Genomic DNA, 22,546 nt, shown 5'->3' on the forward strand with positions numbered 1-22,546 from the left:
GCCATGCTGGGCATGCCCGGTAGGGGCCAGTCAAAGTTCTGGAAACTTTGATAGAAGTTTTCCCTAATTGGGCTCCATCCTGTGATGTCACCCATATGCGAGGACTACCATCCTGCTTCTCCTGTGAGAACAGCTTATCCTTGCCATTTTTCAGTTGTTCCGTCAGTAACTCCACCACAACCTGAGAAAGCTAAGGCTGTGTTCCAAAAATCAACTCAATTTCAATGTGTATTTATTTGTATGACCAATAGTAGTGACTGGGAAAAGTTCAAAGAGCTGTTCAAAGGAAATGCTTTATTTGCTTAGAAAAGGCAACATCTCAGTGAGTAGTGTTCACAGTCTCCTGATACGGACTGTGTTTCATTTGACTTTGTATAGAACCGAAAATATATAAAAACTTTAGGAAAAATAAATTATAGAAACAAAGTAAAAACCTACTAGATCACAGAACTAAGAAGAGGGAGCAGAAATCAAGGAGAAATAAGGAAATACAATAAAGAAAAAAACCTACTTAACATGATAATCTCGCTAAACACATATAGGGCATTCTAATTATCTGGCCTTGCTAAGGGGCTTGAAGCCAAAATAAACAACAAGTTGCAATTGTTCTGGAACAAAAAATATGAAAGTTTCACCACAGAAGCCTTTCCTTCTTTCGAGTGGCTCGAGAGAGATTGGGAAAACTTCTAACAGTAGAGCCCAGAATCAGAACTTCAATATTTTTGAAGAAAACTTTTCATGACAAAACTAATGTCAGATTCCAAAAAGAAAGATACCACGAAAGTCAATCTTTCAGATTCTTCATAACCAGAGGTTTCTAAGAATTGAGAGAGGGTCTAGAGACTCATTTTGCTTCTGTCTGTTCCCCAAGAGCAAAAAATAAACTTTATTCAAAGCAGGAACAGTCTCTGGAGGAACATTCAATACTTCAAGGAAATATATCCGTAAAGTGACTCTAGGGGGGGTTCACCAACCATCCTAGGAAAATTCAAGAATCTTAAATTAAGAAAACGTAGTTTATTCTCGACAAACTTGATCCTTCTTTGAAGAATACTGTGCTTTTTAATAAACTTGGATTGCACAGATTTCAATGAGGAAAATTCTTGTTCCAATGAGGAAATTATCTTGAATTTGATTTTGATTAGTTTCACAAACAGAAATATGAGCCTCTAAACAGTTAGACACTGCATCTGTTTTAGCTGAACCAATAGAAGCTACTAAGTCTCAAAGCACATACAAAGTGACCACCGCAGATTTGGAGGGCATCAAACTCACTAAAGGGATTTGGAAAAGAAGCTGGGGCTCACCTACAGACCTTTCAAATGACACAAACAAAATCCACCGATGGACAAACTGCAGCGTCCCCTTCCACCAAAAAATCAGAGTTAGGTTCTTCCTTCCCGGAGGCTCCCTTTGACTCAAGGCTCCTGATGATATCGTCAATCGGCAACTCTGCAGTCCCACTCTGGGAGATTTCTCACTGGGCCGGTGGTGGGCGAATGTCGAGGGGGCTGAGAGATGTCTTATCCCCAGATGAGGCTGGCTCTCCTCTGTCACCCCTGGCAATAGGTGAACCCCACCTCCGTTAATGCAGGTACTGCAAATCTTGGCGATGGAATGCTGTCCAAGGTCAAAGGGTGTTCAAGGTTAAGCTCTGACTTTGCCCATCCTTTTAGGAGGCATCATAAAATAAAATTTGCCAGAAACAGACACAGGAAATTGACTGCTGGTCCTCGGCTAGTTCATACTGCCAACTTGCATCCCTGAAAACGTTTTTATTATGAATTTTTGCTTTCACGGCAATCTTATTTTCAAATTCTCTCTGCCTTCCTTATTGCTTTGTATCTGACTTTCCAGTGCTTATGCTCTTTCCTGTTTTCTTCATTCATATTCATTTTCCATTTCTTAATAGATGTTCTTTTAGATATTATAGCCTCTCACACAGTGGCGTAGCCAGAATTGATTTTTTGGGTGGGCATAAGGTTAACATAGGTGGGCACAAGGCATGCAGGTCTACTAGTTGTTTTCTTACTGATAAATAATGCCATATACTGCACCCTAGAATGGCTTTCTAAATAGTTTGCAACAGCCATTATGTGTCATGTATGAAACTTTAAAATAATTTACTTCAATTATTTCAAGTATAGAAAACAATCAAATCCAATCATATAATAAAACAAAAATTAATGTATTCTTTCATGAACCATCTTTGCAGAAACCCAGAAATCTTCATAAATACAATAAAATATAATTAATCATCAGAACAGGTGCAGCGCAGAGCTAGGGCAATTCACATTACAAGTAACATGAAAAAAAAAATTCAAATTCTGGTGTAATCTCAGCAAAAAATAACCCTCCACTGCTATTTTGTGAAGTAACAAACTCTTGCAAAGAAAGAGGCATCTGGAACCTTGCCAAACAATCACAGCACTGACTCTCAGGATTCAAACAGCAACCTTATGAAAAAGCAGCAATGCAAATACTACACCAGGCCCTAGAACATTAATACATCACCTACGGGAATAACAGAACAGGTTGGACTACTACTACAGAGAAACTATATGCTAGAAATACTCATTTCTGTCACAAACAGGCAAAACTGAGACCGACCCTTACCTAATATAGAAATAAGAGACTATAAATTAGAAACAGAAACATGTAGATAAAGCCAAAATAGAAAGCCTGAGAAACTAAAATGTCTGAACAGTGGAATACTTAAGAAAGAGCAAAATACAAAAATATAAGAATGCACATTCCCAAAGATGACATATTTAAATTGCTCTTGAAAAAAATGTCTGTACAACCACATATAAGATGAACTCACATTTAAACACCTCAAGTGAGAAAACAATATAGTCTAATACCAGACCTCATACCACGGCATAATAAGTAATGCTAATTTAGCATATATTGGATCTGCCAGTATGTATAATCATAGGTCTTTAACAAGTTAAATTTTTTCTTTTCATTTTCTTGCTTCTGTGCAAACAAACTTGTGAATCTTGTGCATCTTGTGAAGAAAACGTAACGTAACACCGGCAGAAGCCGCCATCTCCAGCCGCTCCTATATCGTTCATTTCGGCCCCCGAGGAAGGCACGCGCCGAAACACGGATCCAGTGTCAGGCTTTTCCATACTAGCCTCTGAAGAAAAAATATGGCGTTTCTTCACCAGCATTACTAAGCTAAGTGTTGGTCAAATATGACTTAATGATCAAAAATACGATCAAATGAACTATAAAGTTTTTTAAGCAATTATTTTCTTCACAAGATGCACAAGATTCACAAGTTTGTTTGCACAGAAGCAAGAAAATGAAAAGAAAAAATTTAACTTGTTAAAGACCTATGATTATACATACTGGCAGATCCAATATATGCTAAATTAGCATTACTTATTATGCCGTGGTATGAGGTCTGGTATTAGACTATATTGTTTTCTCACTTGAGGTGTTTAAATGTGAGTTCATCTTATATGTGGTTGTACAGACATTTTTTTCAAGAGTCATAGTTCGCTGTCTCCACAGTACATAAATATAAGAGAGTCTTTTTGATATTTAAATTGCTAACATCTCTCTCTCTCTCTCTCTCTATATATATATATATTTTTTACCTTTGTTGTGTGATCTTTGTATTTTTCTAATCAGTTGGTCCTGGTCTCTCTTTCCCATTTTTTCCCTTCTCGCTCATTTCCTAATTCCTCTTCAGTGTCTTTTCTACTACTGTCTTCTTCCCTTCCACACACACACACATATATACATAAATGCTTTCTCTCACAGACACCCTCACACACTCAGGCTCTCACTCTCATATGCTCTCTCCCCCCCCCCCCCCCCAAGCTCACATTCTCTGCAGACACACATACAAGCTCTCACTTTCTCACCCCTCCCCAGGCTTATATTCTTATGCAAACACAGACGCACATCCAGGCACCCATTCTCATACACACACAAACCCATTCTCCCATTCTCACCCACACATACACATATTCAAGCTCCCATTCTCACCCACACATACACACATTTAAGGTCCCATTCTCACCCACACATACACACTTTCAAGCACCCATTCTTACCCACATATTCAAGCTTCCATTCTCACCCACCCACACAAACCCAGGCTCCCATTCTCACCCATATATATACACATTCAAGCTTCCATCCTCACCCACATATTCAAGCTTCCATCCTCACCCACATATTCAAGCTTCCATTCTCACCCACACACACAAACCCAGGCTCCCATTCTCACCCATATATACACACATTCAAGCTTCCATCCTCACCCACATATTCAAGCTTCCATCCTCACCCACATATTCAAGCTTCCATTATCACCCACCCACATTCAAGACTCCATTCTCACTCCCATACACACCCAGGGTCCGATTTTCACCCACACACACACAAGGCTCCCATTCTCATCCTCACATACACATTCAAGCCTGTGCACAGTTTCCGCTTCCTCCCCCCAGAGCAGGAAGATCAGCTGGCCTCTCCTGCTGCCACTGGCCTCCTGCTATCTTCGGGCCGTATGGCCGACCGATCTTCCTGTTTGGGGGGGGGGGGGAAGAGAGCGGAAGCGCCGCACACAGTTTCCGCTTCCTCCCCCCAGAGCAGGAAGATCAGCTGGCCTCTCCTGCTGCCACTGGCCTCCTGCTATCTTCGAGCCATACGGCCGACCGATCTTCCCGCTGGGGGGGGGGGAGCGGAAGCTGTGTGCGGCGCTTCCGCTCTTCTTCCCCCCCCCAACAGGAAGATCGGTCGGCCATAAGGCCCGAAGATAGCAGGAGAGGCCAGCTGATCTTCCTGCTTTGGGGGGAGGAAGTGGAAGCTGTGCACTGCGCTTCCGCTCCCCCCCCTCCCCCCGCAAACAGGAAGATCGGTCAGCCATATGGTTGTAGGACCGCTTCCCCACGTGTGCCGTGATGGCGTGCCAAGCATGGGTTCTCCTCTTCACTGTCGCGGGGATGGGATCCCGCGACAGCCTTGCAGTTCTGGTGTCAGTTGGGTGGGCCTGGGTCTAAATTGGGTGGGCAGCTGCCCACCCAGGCCCACCCGTAGCTACGCCACTGCTCTCACACCTCACCTTTCAACCATGCTGGTAGTCATTTAGCCTTCTTTCCACCTTTTCTAATGCATGGAATACATCTGCTTTAGTCTTCCAAGATGATACTTTTAAATATCCAGACTTGAACTAAGCTCAACCTTTTCAGTTGCTCCTTTCAGTTTTTTCCTAACCATTTTCCTCATTTTATTATAGTCACCTTTTCGAAAATTAAATGCTGTCGTAGTAGATTTCTTTTTTGTGCTCCCTCCAGTTAAGTCAAATTGATAATGTTGTGATCACTATTGCCAAGTGGCTCCAACACTCTTAACCTCTCGCACCAAATCCTGTGTTCCACTAAGGACTAGGTCTAAAAAATGTTTCCTCTCTTGTTGGTCCTTGTACCAGCTGCTCCATAAAGCAGTCATTTATTTCATCTAGAAACTTTAATTCTCTAGAATGTCCTGATATAACAATACTGGGATAATTGAAATCACCCATTATTACTGTGCTGCTGATTTTGTTAGTATTTCATTGTCTGTTAGTTCACTCTAACCAGGTGGATGATAATACACCCCCCCCCCCCCCCATTACTATTTTATTCCCTTTTTCACCTGGAACTTCTATCCATAAAGATTCAACATTACATTTTTTTTTCCTGCAGAACTTTTATTCTGTTTGGCTCAATGCTCTCTTTAACATATAGTGCCACCCATCCAACAATTTGATTCATCCTATCATTTCGATATAATTTGTACCCTGGTATGACAGTGTCCCATTGGTATCAACCTTTCACCAGGTCTCTGAGATGCCAATTATATCAACCTCTTCATCCAGTGCTATACACTCTAACTGTCCCATCTTATTTTTTAGACTTCTAGCATTTCTATATAGACATTTCAAACTATGTTTCTTGTTTGTATTAACAAGCTGCTCATCAGTTGACAAGGGTACTTTGGAATCTTCCTGCAATTTACTTAAAGACACCTTGTCCCCTTCGGCATTTATTGCAACCTCTCTACTGGGATGCCCTGTTTTCCCTGTTCTCTTAGTAATCTTCAAAGATACATCATTCCAAACCATACACTTCTGAACGACTGTCGGCTTTCCCCCATCATCTAGTTTAAAAGCTGCACTATCTCCTCATCAATATACCACTATATCTTGTACATGAAACACATACACGTGGGAAGGAAATAAAGCACGTACAAACCTATTTAGGAAAAGAATGAACATTTTGAGCATTTTTAATATATTTTTGTTTGTGAGGTTAAATTGCTGCGAGGCTAAGCCAAGATTTTATTTGCAAATGGGTAATTGGTAACAAATGAATCAATCCATACATAAAGGTTCGCTGGTAGAACTGTGATTTTTTTTCTTTTATTTGAGTGGTAGGTGGGACTTCTGCCCTTGTTCACTGTAAATCAACCCAGTAGGAAACTGAAAATGGCATGTTTCTCAGCATTCTTTCTGAAAGTTTTTCTGATTACAGCCCAAAAGAACTGGTGATTTGAGATACTGTCTCTTCCTTATAAACAGGTCTATCCAGTAAAGTGCGGCCGCGTTTACCCCGCTCCTAACCCGCATTCTACTCACTTCCCAGCCGCGTTAGCCCTTCCTGCGATCCACAACCCCCTTTAACCTACTCCTACCTCGTCCTAAAATCCCCGGGCAACCCCTTCCGCACGCGGCATGTATATTGCATGCAAACGAGCGAATTAGCTATTCCCTACCATCCAGTAACGCGTGCCCCGACTATCGCTATTGTATCCTGCCGTTTTGCCCCGCGTTTAACCTGCTAACTTACCGCCTACCCCTACGTTAGAGGCAGGGGTAAGGGTAGGCGGCAAACTTTCCCCCAGCCCCCGCTCTCCTGCCCTGGCCGCGTCCATGGGTGCCGGTCACCGGGGCAGCCCCAGTCCTCTCCCCTCCTCCCGAAGCCAAAAAAAAAAAAAAAAACGAAAAAAAAAGTTGCAAGAGAGAGGGGAGAGGACGGGCAACCCTACCTTCGGGATTGCCAGTCCTCCCTCCCCTCCTCCCGAGGCAGGCGCGAAAAGCAGCCTTGCTCCGGGAGGAGGGGGGAGGGGACTGACAGTATAAAGCGACTTGCTTTTGCAGCTCCCCATCTGGACATCAGCGAACGCGACCGCGGCTCCCCTCTCCTGCCTCCAGCTGCTCAGGAAGATGGACGTCACGTCTTGAGCGGCCATCAGCAGAAATGGATCGCGGCTCCCCTTCCCTGCCTCCCGGCAAAGATGGACGCCTGCACGGGGGAAAGCGGCCCCTGTGCGTGCAATTGGCCGCTCAAGACGTGACGTCACATGCCGTGACGCCAAACGTCTTGACGTCACGTCACGTCACGTCAGTGAAACGGGTTGTGCGGGCCTAACGCTTCACGGACGCTTCTAAGACGCAGCTTGCATTAGCAAGCTATTTACATACAGGATTGCGCGGTAGGTGAGCTGCACTGTGCGTGCGGCAACTGCGGGTGCGCCGGGCACTAACGCAGCTCTTCCTACCGCTCGGTACTGGATTGACCTGAAAGTAATTATACTGCTTTTCATGTCAAACTACTGGCAGACAAAATGTTTTTAAAAATGGAATGCTCTACTACTGGTAAGACTAGTTCTGTTCCGTGGTGCTACTATATAAAAAAGTGCATTATAATTATAGTTCACAGTAGCTTCAATAGTCACTGTATAATCTATTAGTGTTTGTAAACAGAATATAATTTTATGAGTTTATCTATTTAAAATATTTCATACCCACACCTTCAAAAGTTCAGAGCAGGGTACAATTTAACATATATAATATTAAATAACATAAAACAAAATAGTTGAAAAAAAACTGACATATTAAACAAGATGAAGTACAAATACAGAGCTGCCAAGCAATGAACTGAGTCACATAATTTTTAGAGCCCTGTGATTCAAAGGCTTGCTTAAATAAGTAGGTTTTTAAAGCTTACTTAAACATTTTACTATCCTGTATACTTCCGAGAGAGGTAGGGAGAGAGTTCCAAAATGTAGGTCCAGCAGAGGAGAAAGCTTATTCCCACGTTTTGGACAGATGTACCAGCTTTGGAGATGGGACTTCCAGCAGGCCTTGATTCAAGGACTATAAGGTCCTAGTAGGGATATGATTTTAAGAATGGTATTTATTCAGGGGGTAAAACTGTTTAGTAGATGATGAACTTTAATGGCCATTTTCTACTGTAGTAGATAACATATAGGTAGCCAGTGAAGTGACTGCAATATTGGTGTCACATGGTCACGAACGTTAGAACTTGGTAACAGGTGGGCTGCTACATTTTGAATGATCTGTAACAGTCTAAGGATTTTATTAGGAAGTCCAAAGTATAAAGAATTACATTAGTCTAATCCTGTTAGTGACGGCAAAACTTTCTTATAAAGTCTGAAAGATTTAGCAATGGCTTAAGGTGATATAGTAGTCAAAAATCTGCCTGCTTTTCAGAAGGTGCCTTTATATAATATTCACCTCTCAGATGTACCTGCAGGGAAGAAGAAACCACTTTGGAGCTGAGATAGCTAATAAGTATGAAGCCACACTCAGGTATTTAGTGATTTTCCGCTGATTTTTAGGTTTAATTCATTACATATTTTTCAGTATTTAATTTATTGCAGAAGTAATTTATGATACCTCCTAGAACAAAGTGATAGATATATGACACTTATCCCATTGTTCATTCCCTACTCCCTTTCTCCATGTTCCTGTTCCCCTCCCTTTTTCCCCACTTTCTTCCCTTCCCTTTCTTCTCCTCCCCATTTTTCTTGTCCATTCTTTTACCCCACTTCCCCCTCCTCTCTCTACACCCCTCCTCCATTACTTCCTCTTTCACCTATCCTCTTCCTTCTCAATAAGAATTCTAAGAGAAGAGTGTGCAAGTGTGTTTACATGAAATGGTCATGCTTATAGAGAAATTCATGTTTATAGACATAATAATTTTGGTATATCTATTTATATAAGAAATGATGCTTTTATGATACATATTTACAATTTTTTCCTCATGTTTAGCAGTTCTCATTGCCCCCACAGGTGGGATAATTGCTCCATTTGAATAGGTTTGTTTTTCCCAAGAGTGCCAATATAGATACTGATAAGATATGTATTCATACAATATGATTTGTATTAATGTCACATCACAATAAGCATATTGATAACACCATGTATGATAAATTTACCCGTGAAAATACCTTCGGTACACTCGGTCATGACCCACTTCTCTAAAAATTATTTTGTCTAATGATATATTGTAACCAAACCTTTGACGGCACCTGTTAGAATGTACTATAGTACACTTTTACCTACATTAAATATGTAGGTACATGTAAACCGTTGCGATGGTATATAACTTAGCGACGGTATAGAAAAGATTTTAAATAAATTATTTGTATTTATTTTCCCAATGTTCATTCTTTTCCTAAATAGGCTTTCACACATTTTATCTCCTCTCCATATGTGCAATTCATGTACAAGGTATAGTGGCATACTGATGAGGTTCATGAGAAAGTTTAAATATTTATATCTTTTTATATGCTCACATATCAGTTTGGTTGTTTAGAATGTGACCTTTCTAGAATGTGCTATTATACAATGTTCAATTATTTTTTTTATGTTTTATGATGGACTCAAAGTTTGTAAAGTACTTATAGTAGAGGTAGTTTACACATATCTTGTTTATGTTTTATATGTACCCGAGAAGCTGGTTACTGTTATATACTCCTAATGCAGACAGCCAAAACATGGCTATGTCAGGATTTTAAATTGGAAGTTTATGATTTATTATGAAATTGTTTGCATTATAAAGTGTTTGCGATTTATCTGTTTATATGTTATTTTATTTAACAAATTATATTTTCATTGATATATGATCATGGATGCTATCTATACTTTATTTAATATATCATAAGATTTGTATTATTTATTATATTAATTATATTTGCATATTTACTTTATAATGTATTTTTAATCTTCAATTGCAGTAATTTCTGCCATATTTTACATACCACTGTTTTGTGTTTGTATTGCTGTGTTTTTTTGTCCTCTCATTGATTGCGTGATAATTGACACTACTGCTTACAATTTTCAAACTTGTGCAAATTTAATCCTTTTTGTGTCTGTTACCCAGAGCTTAGTTTTTGGCAGAAAAACCCATAATGGCTTTCTGCTACCTTTTTTCTAGGCACGGAGGAAGCAGAGCAGGATCAGCAGTATTAAACAGCTCTGCTCCCCAAAAGAAACAGCACAGAGTCGCCAGATAGCATGGATCATTTCTGACACCCAAGCCCACAGAAAGAGCAAAGCAAAACCAGCAGTATTGAAGCTACTTACCCTGAGAAGGAAGAAGCAATGCACTCAATTTTTACATGATTCCCCAGCACAATTGAGACTGTGAGGGAGAATGGACAGCTTGAAATTGAAGAGACAGAGTGAAAGCCTGTCAGCCCCACTGCTTCTGCCCCTACTGGATGTGCTGACATCCCAGCCTCAAGGCTGATTATCTTGTTTATTATTTAGTTATATTCCATTTTTTGTGACATTTCAAAGTAGATTTCATTAAGGTACTGTAGGTCTTTCCCTATCCTCAGAGGGCTTACAATATAATGGGTATATTTACCAAGCCGCGTTAGGTGTTTACTGCACAGAAAACACCTGCACTATACGAGCTTTACCCCCCTGATAATGCTAGTATGTTAATGAGTGGTTTGCACACAAATGCATGTAAAGTAGTTCATTACTAGGCAATTTCATGTTAATAAAATAATGCAACTTGCCTGAAAGATCACAAGCTGTGTTATTTCCATTAAAGTTAGCTGGAAAAGTGTATAAGTAGAAACCCAGTGGGCTGGTGCCATTTTCACTTGGATGTTGCACGGCCAGGAGGCCAGATGGTACTCCAGGCTCTACTAGCTCACCAGGGAGTTAAAAGTTTGATTTGCGGGGGAGGGGAAGAGGTCAGAAAAGGGCAAGGGAGTATTAGAAGGCCTGGGAGAGGCAGGATTTGTGAAAAAGGGATGGGGCTTGGGAGAGGAATGTGCTGAAAGTCTTTTTTTTTTTTATTTTATGCACTGGAGCTGCCTCGGGTCTCACAAAACTGGGGGCTTCAGCACACATTAGGGGGAAGTTGACCTTGGGTTGCTCAGGCCTTTTAACAAGCTGGCAGTCCCAGACCATAGGGCCACCATTGTGAGGAATTTGTGGGGACTACTGACACACGGTATATTTCCCCATGGTATTTTATCACTAGAGAAAATACTGTAGTCTTTACTAAATTGTGGTACTTGCTACCACAGCTCAGTAAATCCTGCTGTATTTTCCATTCTGGGAAAAATACAGCAGGACCTCCCTAAATTTGTATTTGAGGTAATAGAGGGTGAAGTGACTTACCCAAGGAGTATCACTTGGCTTCTCTGGTTAGCAGCTTGCTGCTCTAACCACTAAGTTTTCCAGGCCCTGTTCCACTGGTGACAATACTAGGGGGTAGAGGAAGGAGTAAGAAAGCAAAATTGCTTACCTTGTAATAGGTGTTATCCCAGGACAGCAGGATGTAGTCCTCACATATGGGTGACATCATTGATGGAGCCCTATTACGGAAAACTTTCTGTCAAAGTTTCTAGAAACTTTTGACTGGCACTGTGAGGCCACTGAGCATGCCCAGCATGCCATGATATTCTCTGCCACAGGGGTCTCCCTTCAGTCTCGTATGTAGCAATAAGCTTTAGCAAAAAATAAAATAATAAAACGTATCGGACCCAACTCCGCAGGGTGGCGGTTGGGTTTCGTGAGGACTACATCCTGCTGTCCTGGGATAACACCTATTACAAGGTAAGCAATTTTGCTTTATCCCAGGGCAAGCAGGATGCTAGACCTCACATATAGGTGATTAGCAAGCTAGAGGCTGAGCCATTTTGTAGTGAAGCAACAATGAAGTATTGTTGTTGAAAATGAGGCAGCCGAAGATCACAGCAGGTTGGATGTAGAAGGAGTTGGGATTAAACCAGAAACAAGTTCTTTAAGACAGATTGTCCATAAGCTGAATCTTGTCGTCCTTCTTTGTCTAAACAGTAATGAGCTGCAAAGGTGTGAAGAGAACTCCATGTTGCTGCTTTACATATGTCAAGAATTGGTACTGAAGCTGAGAGCAATGTTGGAGTTGCATCAACAGTATCAAGGCTTATTGGTTAAGGGTAGTAACCAATGCATAAGCAAGTTACTTCCATGCACTCTTTTCTTCATTTCCATCCTCTAGCCTTTAGGGATCCACAGTGTTTATCCCATGTCCCTTTGAATTCTTTGACTGTTTTCGTCTTCAACACCTCCTCTGAAGGGCATTCCAGTATCCACTACCCTCTCTGTAAAGAAATATTTTCTGATGTTGGTTCTGAGACGTTGGTTCTGAGACGTCATTTTGTGACACCTAGTTCTACTGATTTCCTTGCAACGGAAAAGGTTTGACGTTTGTACATCATCTGAAGGTCTGTATCATATCTCCCCTGCACCTCAACTCTTCCGGGGAATACATATTCAGATCCTTCAGTCTCTCCTCATATGTCTTCCGATACTGACCCCACACCATTTTGGTTGCCCTTTTCTGGACTGCCTTCATCCTGTCTCTATCCCTTTTGAGATAAGGACTCCAGTATCGAACACAGTACTTGAGGCCTCACCAAGGATCTTGTACAAAGGCAGAATCACCTTTTTCTTACTGGTTATTCTTCTCTCTATGCAGCCCAGCATTCTGCTGCCTTTAGCTATCACATTGCTTTGCCATCTTCAAATCTCCAGTCACTATCACCCCAAGATCCCTCTCTTGGTCCGTGCACATCCGTGTTTCATTCCCCATCACATACAACTCTTTTGGATTACCACATCCTAGATGCATGATTCTGCACTTCTTGGCATTGAATCCCAGCTGCCAAATCTTCGACCATTCTTCAAGCTTTTGTAAATCACTTTTCATTCTTTCTACTTTTTCAGGCATGTCCAATCTGTTGCAGATCTTAGTACCATCTGCAATTAGACAAACTGTACCTTCTCTCTCTTTCACAATGTCACTTTCAAAAATATTGAACAGAACCGATCCCAATACAGATTCCTGTGGCACTCCGCTTAACACAGCTCTTTCTTTACAGTAGGATCCATTTACCATTACACGCTGTCTAACATCAGTCAACCAGTTTGTAATCCATGCTACCACCTTGGTGCTCACTCCTAAGCTTCTCATTTTATTCACAGGCCTATTATGTGGGATTGTATCAAAAGCTTTGCTGAAATCCAAGTAGATAACATCGAGCACTCTTCCTCGATCCAATTCTCTAGTCACCCAATCAAAAAAATCAATCAGATTTGCCTGACAGGACCTTCCCCTGGTGAATCCATGCTGCCTCAGGTCCAGCAACTTACTGGATTGTAGATAGTTCAGTATCCTTTATTTCAGCAGCATCTCCATTAATATTCCTACCATTGAAGTGAGACTAACTGGCCTGTAGTTTCCAGCTTCCTCTTTGCTACCACTCTTATGAAGCAGGACCACAACCGTTCTTCTCCAATCTTGCGGCATCACTCCCGTTTCCAGGGATCTATTGAACAGATTATTCAGTGGACCAAGCCAGGAAATCTCGAGTTCCTGTAGTATCCTGGGATGTACCTCATCCACCCCATAGACTTGTCCACTTTCAGTTTTCCTAGCTTTTCCCATACATTATCTTCTGTATAAGGAGTTGTGTCTAACCCATCCCATTCCATGGTCTTGTCAACCAGCAACAGTTCTTCTCCAGGGTCTTCTATAGTGAACAACAAACTGAAGCATTGTTTTAATATTTCCTCCATTTCTTTGTCTCTACACTTGCTCTTAGTCACCTTTCAGTTTCACTATACCACGTCAGGCTTTCCTTCTTTCTCTTATATATCTGAAAAATGTTTTGTCTCTTCTCTTTATCTCTTTGGCATTCCTTTCTTCTACTTGATCTTTTGCTTTTCTGATTTCTTTTAGTCTCCCTGTTTCACCAGGTGTTCTTCCCTGTGTTCCTCTTTTGGGGATCTTTCATACTTCCTGAATGCTGATCTTTTTGCCAGCGGAAGTGGGAAGGCCCCTGGAAATTCTAAATTTTGGGATCGCTCAATGGGACAAGGAAGGGGGGAAGGGGGTGAGACTGGGACAGTTGGCGGCACGTGGATTTTCTAATCAAAAGGAAGGGGGGGGGGCAGAGGGAATCTGCAAGATCGGCCCAGCACAACTGATCATTGAACCTCGAGTGGGGGACTATAGGGACAGTATGATTATGATTTGTTTTTGTTTTTTTCTTTTTAATATAGTCAAAGTTTAAAATTATCCAACTAAATATTTATTTATTTATTTTATTTAAAGGCTTTTATATACCGGAGTTCATGCACTAGTGCATACCACTTCAGTTTACACGGAACAAGGAACAGAAAATTACATCAAACAGATTGAACAATTAAACAAATATACAATTACATCCAACAATTGGGTATAAATAACATGGCTAACTTAGTAGGAACTTAGAGTTAGAGGTGAAGGAGAGAAATAGTACCAAGTGGTAATAGAACAATGTTAATAGCTAAATAATAAATATAAATAGTAAATACAAATTCTTATAATAAATACAGGTGTTTACAGATTACAGTCTTCATGAAAAGTTTACGTCTACAGAATAGGGTTAAGTAAATAAGAACTGGCGGTTATTTCTATAGGAGTGAAGACTTCAAAAACTAAGGTTACATCTGGATTAAGAGGTATTGGTGTAGCATGTTCAAATATTTAATGATTTGGAATTGTGAGACCAAGGATAAAAATTAGGAGTTGTTTGATATGATTATAAAAGCGAGAATGATTCAAGTTCTGGGATGTGGTTCTGAGCTAGACCTTTAAGTGTAGGCTTTTGTAAAGAGCCAGGTCTTGAGTTTCTTTTTGAATGTTCGAGTACACGTTTCGAGGCGAATGTCCGTGGGGAGGGCATTCCAATGAAGGGGGCTGGCAGTCGAGAATGCACGTTTCTTGAGTGAGGACTTGGCTGAAGGTACGTGTAAGGTGCCTAAGTATCTGTTTCTGATTGGTCGTGAAGACTCGTGAAGGCGAAGTGGAAGGCTTAGATCTAGCGACGTTTGTGAATGGATGTTCTTGTGTGTTATAGTTAGCACTTTGAAAATGATTCTGGATCTGATGGGGAGCCAGTGTAAGTGTTTTAGTATGGGTGTTATGTGTTCACTTCTGCTGGTGTTAGTAAGAATCCTTGCGGCGGAGTTCTGCAACATTTGTAGAGGTTTTGTGGTTATGGTTGGAAGGTCTATAAGCAGAGAGTTGCAGTAATCGATTTTGGAAAATAGTATTGTTTGGAGGACTGTTCTGAAGTCCTGAAAATGCAGGAGAGGTTTCAGCTTTTTCAGAATATGTAGTTTATAATAGCATTCTTTCGTTGTGTTCTTGACAAATTCTTTGAGGTTCAGCCTTTTGTCTAAGGTGACCCCAAGGTCTCTTACTTGAGTGGAATTGATCATTGGTGGTGAGGTTAGGTTGTTGGTAGGCTGAAAGTTCTCATCTGGAGTGATAAGCAAAAGTTCTGTTTTTGACGTATTAAGTACTAGGTTAAGGCTAGATAGGAGTGAGTTTATGGACTGTAGACAATTGTTCCAGAAGTTGATGGTGCTGGAGATGGAGTCAGTGATTGGCAGCAGAATCTGAACATCGTCTGCGTATATGAAGTGTGTGACCTTAAGACTTGAGAGTAGATGACATAGGGGGAGAAGATAGATGTTAAAGAGGGTGGGGGAGAGAGAGGATCCTTGGGGAACTCCGAAAGAGGATTTGACCGGGAGGGAATCCTTGTTGCTGATTCTGACCTTGAAAGTCCTATTGTGTAGGAAGGATCTGAACCATTCCAGGGCTGATCCTGAGATGCCTATGTCTGAGAGCCGGTCGATCAGGATAGAGTGTTTTACGGTATCAAACGCAGCTGATAGGTCGAGGAGAATCAGGAGGTATGGGGTCTTTTTCTCCAGATCTACGAGGACTCTGTCAGTTAGAGAGGTTAGGAGGGATTCCGTACTAAGGGATTTGCGGAATCCGAATTGGGCTGTTGTGAGTATTTTATGCTCTTCTAGGTATTCAGATAACTGTTTGTTGACTATCCTCTCCATAAGTTTGGCTACAAATGGAAGGTTAGCTATGGGGCGAAAATTAGCTGGGTCTGTAGGGTCCAAGTTGGGTTTTTTGAGGAGAGGTTTGAGGGTGGCTAGTTTCAGGATGTCCGGTACTAGTCCTTGGGTTAGCGAGCTATTAATTATCTCTGCTAAGGGCTTCGCTATGATGTTCGGAATGGTGAGTAGGAGTTTAGAAGGGATGGAATCTGTCGGGTGAGTGGAGGGTTTCATCTTTTTGAGAGTCATTTCTATTTCAAGTGAGGAGATAGGTTCGAATGAATCTAGGTTTATGTTCTGGTTGCGTGAAGGAGTGATGATAGAAGGAGGTACTGTGTTACTGGTTGCCAGAGGGGCCATTAGCTTGAGAATTTTGTTTTCAAAAATTGAGCAAGTTCTGTGCATCTTGATTGTGCTTGATCATCTGGGATAGTTGGTGAGGTGGGTTTGTGAGCTCTGAGACATATGTGAACAGCGCTTTGGGATCAAAGGAAAAATTGTGAATTTTGTGGGCATAAAAATCTCTCTTTGTGCGAAGGATGTTGTTTCTGTAGTTGTGCATGAGGGTTTTGTACTCATTCAGTGTAGTGTTGGAAGGATTCCTCCGCCATGCGTGTTCTTTTTTTCTCAATTCTAATTTGATGGTTTTTAGTTCCTGCGTGAACCATGGTTTTTTGGTTTTGCAGGCTGGGTTGATCTCTTTGGTTTTTTGGGGGCAAAGTTTTTCTGCCACCTTGTTCGTAATGTTGTGCCATGACGAGGTGGCTGTTTCTGCGTCTGAAAGGTCAAGATTGGCGAGTTCCGAAGATAGGAGAGAGGTGAGGTCCTCTCTAGAGCATGAGTTCCTGTAGTGAATTGTGGTTTTGGTGTTTGGAGATATGGGGTTGTCCTTGATACAGAGATTAGTTGTTATCATCAGGTGATCTGACCATGGGATAGGGGAGCATTGTGGTGGGGAAGATTGTGAAAGGCCTGAGTTGATGAATATAAGGTCCAGAGTGTGCCCTGCTTTGTGTGTGGGACCTTTAACAATTTGAGAGAAGCCCATAGCCTTAAAAGAAGATAGTAGCATATCGCAATTAGCGGATAAAGGGATCACGTCTGTGTGAATGTTAAAGTCTCCTAGGATGACAGCTGGGGTGTCATTTTTTAGGTGTTTGGCGATGAGTTCAATGAGTGGTGATGGATCTGAATCCAGGAGACCGGGAGGGGCATATATTAAACAAATTTGGAGCTGTTGGATATAAATATAGTTGGATGTAAATATAGTTGGATAATCCAACTATAACTATAAAGTTATCTATAACTATAAAGTTATCTATAACTATAAAGTTATCCAACTATATAAATATAGTTGGATAACTTTATAACTGATGATATTCAAAATCTGGCTGGTTAGATTTAAAGTTATCCAACTACAGTTAGCTGAATAACTTTAATCAGTGATATTCATCCCACTGAATATCTAGCACAAGTTATCCAGCTAACTTTAGCTGGACAACTTATCTTCTCAATGTCTTACTGAATATGCACCTCTTTAGAGTTATATAGAAAACAGTAAATTATCTACAACAAAAAAAACAGCATTTAACCCAGTTTTACAAATACCATTATTACTACATTGCTTCACTTTTTATACCTTATTTAAAAACCATGCAATGTGGTAAAATACTGTTTTAGATTTCTTACATTGATGACAGGTGAAGAACTGGTCAATGATAAACCTTCCAGATCTGCTGCTAGACTTGGAGACAGAATAGCAGATGTGGGAGCCGTTACAGAAGATAACACTGGATTAACTGTAAGAAAAAGAAGTCATATAAAATGGCATATAAAAGCAAAATCCACATTGTAGAAAAGGAATTACAAAAATTTTCAACATAACATTTTTTTGGCCTGGCAGTTTACTTCTGTTCATTTGTCAATCCCGCTAAATCGGAACAAGGGCTGCGATGTGGCACCATGAGCCTTCTTTTGCAACTACCTGGGAATTGTTCTATTTTGAATAACAAAGAGGTTTATATTGAGCGTCATTTTTCTAGCTAAATTTGGACTTAGCTGGACATATGGCACGTTTTGAAAATCCCATCGCACTAACCGGCCCAGAGAAAGCTGGATAACTTTTCATCTGGCTGAAATGTTATCTAGCTAGCTAGTGGGCAGGGCAGGGCAGGGTATTCCGGTTATCCAGCTAAGGACCTGATTCCCATAGAGACAGAATGGGAGAAATGCCTTAGTGATGCAGGCTCTAATTAGCTGGAAAAATGCTGATTTTCAGAATTATCTGGCTAATGTAGACGATAACTTTAAGGATTGCTTATGTTAGCTGGATAAACCTCTCTGGCTAACTTTAACATAGCCAGATAAATTCAGTAAAGTTAGCCTGATAAATTTATCTTGCTTACAGAGAGTTGCAGCAAGCCGTGGTAGTGTTCTAACATTCATTATATTGCGTATATAACGTGATATACGCAACATTTTGCATCTCCCCATCCAGATTCATTCTCCTTTTACAATGACTTCTGCATGCAATTTGCATGCATGAACAATAAACGCATGCAAAGAAGGTCATACATAGTTAATCCTATACAAATACTTATAGCGGCCGACTGAGGATGAGATCAGCCTCAATAAAATAACTACTCCTCTTAGAAAAGTGGTATATATATGAGGCGAGAGGGCTGGAAACCTAACGAGGTGGCAAAAGCCCCAAAAAATTTGAGGCAAAGAAGGGAGATTGATTAACCCCTGGCTCAAACTGGGGCCACCACTTGAGGCTGCCCTGACTCCCCCAAAGTTAAAAAAAAAAAAAAAAAAAAAGCCAGCACCAGCCCTCCTCCAAATCCATCAATAAAAATGAGGTCCCATTCCTGGGGGCCCCCCCCCACCCCAGCATCCCCAAAGTCCAACACAGAATTTTAGGGTCCCAGTCCGCCTCCCAGTCCTTCAATAACTGGTGCAGGCCCTGGCCCACTTTCCCCTACCCCACTCTCCCCCCCCCCCCCCCAAGTTCTCCTGCACCACCCAAACCTTCAAATGAAGTCTCTGATCCTGTGTCAGGGCTGGGTGCATCCTTCTACCTGGGCCGGTCGGTTCCATGTTCCAAAATGGTGCCAACCTGACCTTGCCCCAGCTATGTGACTGGGTTAAGGTCCGAGGATGAGACAACCACTCATGTGCCTCCTGGCTTCCTTCTGAACTGTCTGACAAAAACAGGAGAGATAAACCTGACAAGGAGGCAGATCCCTGGACAAAGGTGACAGCCTCTAGGCCGCAGAAAATACATATGGGAGACTTCTCAACCATATGAAGCCCCTGCCAATTCTAGCAGGGAGTTCCCGCTGAGGCAGATACAGCACATCGGGTCCATCTCCTCTCGTAAAGATACTGAGAGAGTCCTCGACTTCAGCAGAATAAAAACAACCTGAGGAAGAAGGCTGAAACCTCTCTGCTAATAGCAAAAACAGGAATGCTGCAAGAGGCAGCCCCTGTGGAAGAGGACTTCCTCACCAATCTGGGAACCCTAAGGGTACCAGAGAAGGAACAGTCTGATCCGTAGAACAGACTGCCCACCAAACGAGCCTAGGTATCAAACCTATGGCTAAGATAACCTATTGTTCCACAACAGTGGAAATGTCCATATGGATAGGACTGCCATGTCTGTCAACGAACATACCCTACTGACAGGATCACTTCTGAAAAAGGAGAACAAAACCAGGGACTGTAATATAAGTGGGGAGACAGTTTCACATGATCCTCCACCCACGACTCAAGTTGCCCTTTATAGGGCAAGTTGTTGGAATGCAAAAATGTCAGTGAAGAAATAGAGGGAGAACAAACCTCCCCTCAGAGACAGAGTGCCATCCACCTTGACACCGATGAGTTGGAGCAGTAGGAAGCAAAACTGTGCATGTTGCGCTCAGCAGGTATTCAAAGAAATACTCTGCCCGCGCAAGAGGAATCCTCATCTGCTACTGGGGAGGAGATTTTAAGGAGAGGGAATCCCCAACCCTATGAAGATTTCTGATTTGGGTAGCTAATCACCAGGCCCAAGGCATCCCTGCTGCACAAAAGTGCAACGGGAAAGTGAGAGCTCCCAATGGGCGATTTTTGGATTCTGTGAGAAAATCAGAGCCAATCAGAGGCTAAGCCAATCTGAAGGATGGGATGTGAAGAACAACCCATTCTCTAAGCAGGAAACAAAGCACCGAGAGGGAACTTACTGATGGCACCTCTCAAAAGCCAAAAGTCAGACCTCTCACCCCTGAGGTGCAGGAGAGAGCACTGTTCAAGTGGATCGATGTTGGAAACCCTTCCACTTTCCGGAAAGTGGAGCAAACTGTTGACCTATGAGATCCTGATAGTAACTGGTGACCGACTAGGCAGACACTAAGGCAAACAAGGCAACCAGGCACAGGAAAAAAAAACAGCAAAAGTGACCCAGCTAGCCTACATTGCTGCACTGTTTCATTTGAATCAAGAGCTGTACCGTCACCCCAGTTGGTGCTATGCACTGGAGAGAGAAAGCTTCCTGGAGGTTCTCCCTAAAGGGTATCCAGAGCATAAGCCAATGAGAGAGGAAGCCCATAAGGGTCCCGTCCTCTCCTGAAAGGGGGAGATACCCTGATATCCACCTCCAGACGGATGGAGGTAACCAGAGTGAAAAATCAGTTTTGTTTGTCTAACCTCTGGTAAACTCTAATACCAACATTAATTCTAATGCCAATGTTAATACTAATGTTTCTATAAAAGAGATGGCACATTTTTTACATTTTCAAAATCAAGCAAACAGGAGAGCATATCATCATATATCAACAAGGGGCAAATCATTGAGAGGACTTCATTATAACCGTTATCCAGAATAGACGTAGGTTTAGTTTTCAACTGGTCATAAAAAATATTTTTACGGATGAGCTGAATGTGCTAAATAAGGGACCTTCTTTCACCCTGACTACATTTCATGATCCATTTAGGGTGCACATTGAACTAGTTAAGTTTTTTTGTCACCTTAAAATAGCAAAAGTTTTCTCTGAACAAACTGATATCACTAGTGTGTCAAAGTTTGTGAGACATTCCAAATGGAAGCAGCCTGAATCTCAAGATCCATTTATTGTGATGTTTGAAAAATTGGTAAGTAGGCATTGGTCTATCTTGAACAGTGATATTCTGTTTATTGATCCTCCTGTAGCTGCGATGAAAAAGAATCACTCCTATGAAACAAAATTAACTTCAGCATTATTACCTATTGTCTCACAAGACACTTTGGGTCCATTTGGTCAGTAGAAATGAAAGTCCTGATCTATATGTTCTTATGTGAATGAATTGACTGAAGTATATGTTAGCAGTCTGAAACGTACGTACAAATTATCTGTCCGATATGATTGTTTTTCTTCTGAAGTTGTGTATGTTATACAGTGTGTTTGTATGGACTTGTTTATATCAGTCAGACTAAATATTCTATTTGGCTTTGAATACTAAAACACAATGGTTGTATTTATACAGGAAAGGAAGGTGCCCCTTTGGTGACTCATTGGTGTTTGGCTGGTCATAACTTAAAAGAGTTAAGAATTTTTTTGTGCTTAAATCATGTTGAATTATAGCATGGGGGCACTATTTCTAAGGTTTTGATTCAGAAAGAGCAGTATATTTTTGAATGAGATACCATGGAACCAAATGGACTGAATCAGAATACTGAATGGACTATATTCTTGTGATGAGTTGACGTTAAAATATCTGGCTTTGTCTGATTGAACTTTGGGTAATGACTTGCATAGGTGGGCTTTGTTCCCGCCCCTTTTGATTCTAAGATCATTTCATTGGGGATATACACATATGCGGCATTTTTTGAAGCTTTGCGCCGTGTTGGAATCAGTGCTATGAATGGGGTGATGATTTTGCCATTGCGAGACGCAGTTGTGATTAACTTTTTATGGTAATTCAATGGCTATCACTATTAGGTGGCTGTAGTATATTGGGAGTAAATTTAATGAATAAACATATTAACCTTTGATAAATATCTATTGTTGGACTTCAGTTGGTGCGGTAAAATGGGAGCCCATTGATAGTCAGTGGAAGAGTGAGAACTTTGAAGACATATATAAAGGTCTGATACTTTTTGTCAGTATACTGTAATGGAGTATACAGAAAATGCCCTCATTCTATCTCAAGGAGCCTGGTTCAGTTTTTTCACCCAGGTTTCCTTAAGGCAGAAAACCGCAAGGGAGTCTGGGTGAAGGAGGTTCCCTTCATCCTGCCATAAGAGCAAAGGAAGCCCCAGGGAGCTGGTAGGTTCCTCACGATATACTCAGACAGTGGATGTTGACATAT

The 22,546-nt window shown here is 41.4% G+C and overlaps 1 protein-coding gene across 1 annotated transcript in view; it reads right to left on the bottom strand.

The window, feature by feature from the left end:
• The window catches only part of AP3B1 (adaptor related protein complex 3 subunit beta 1), a 1,093,919-nt gene that overhangs the window by 312,452 nt on the left and 758,921 nt on the right, over positions 1-22,546 (bottom strand). Inside the window, 1 exon segment of the mRNA XM_029575420.1 lies at positions 17,909-18,018. Coding sequence (XP_029431280.1) covers positions 17,909-18,018 — 110 coding nt within the window.

The sequence above is a fragment of the Rhinatrema bivittatum genome, chromosome 1 (genome assembly GCF_901001135.1).
Source record: "Rhinatrema bivittatum chromosome 1, aRhiBiv1.1, whole genome shotgun sequence".
Classification (NCBI taxonomy): Eukaryota; Metazoa; Chordata; class Amphibia; order Gymnophiona; family Rhinatrematidae; genus Rhinatrema; species Rhinatrema bivittatum.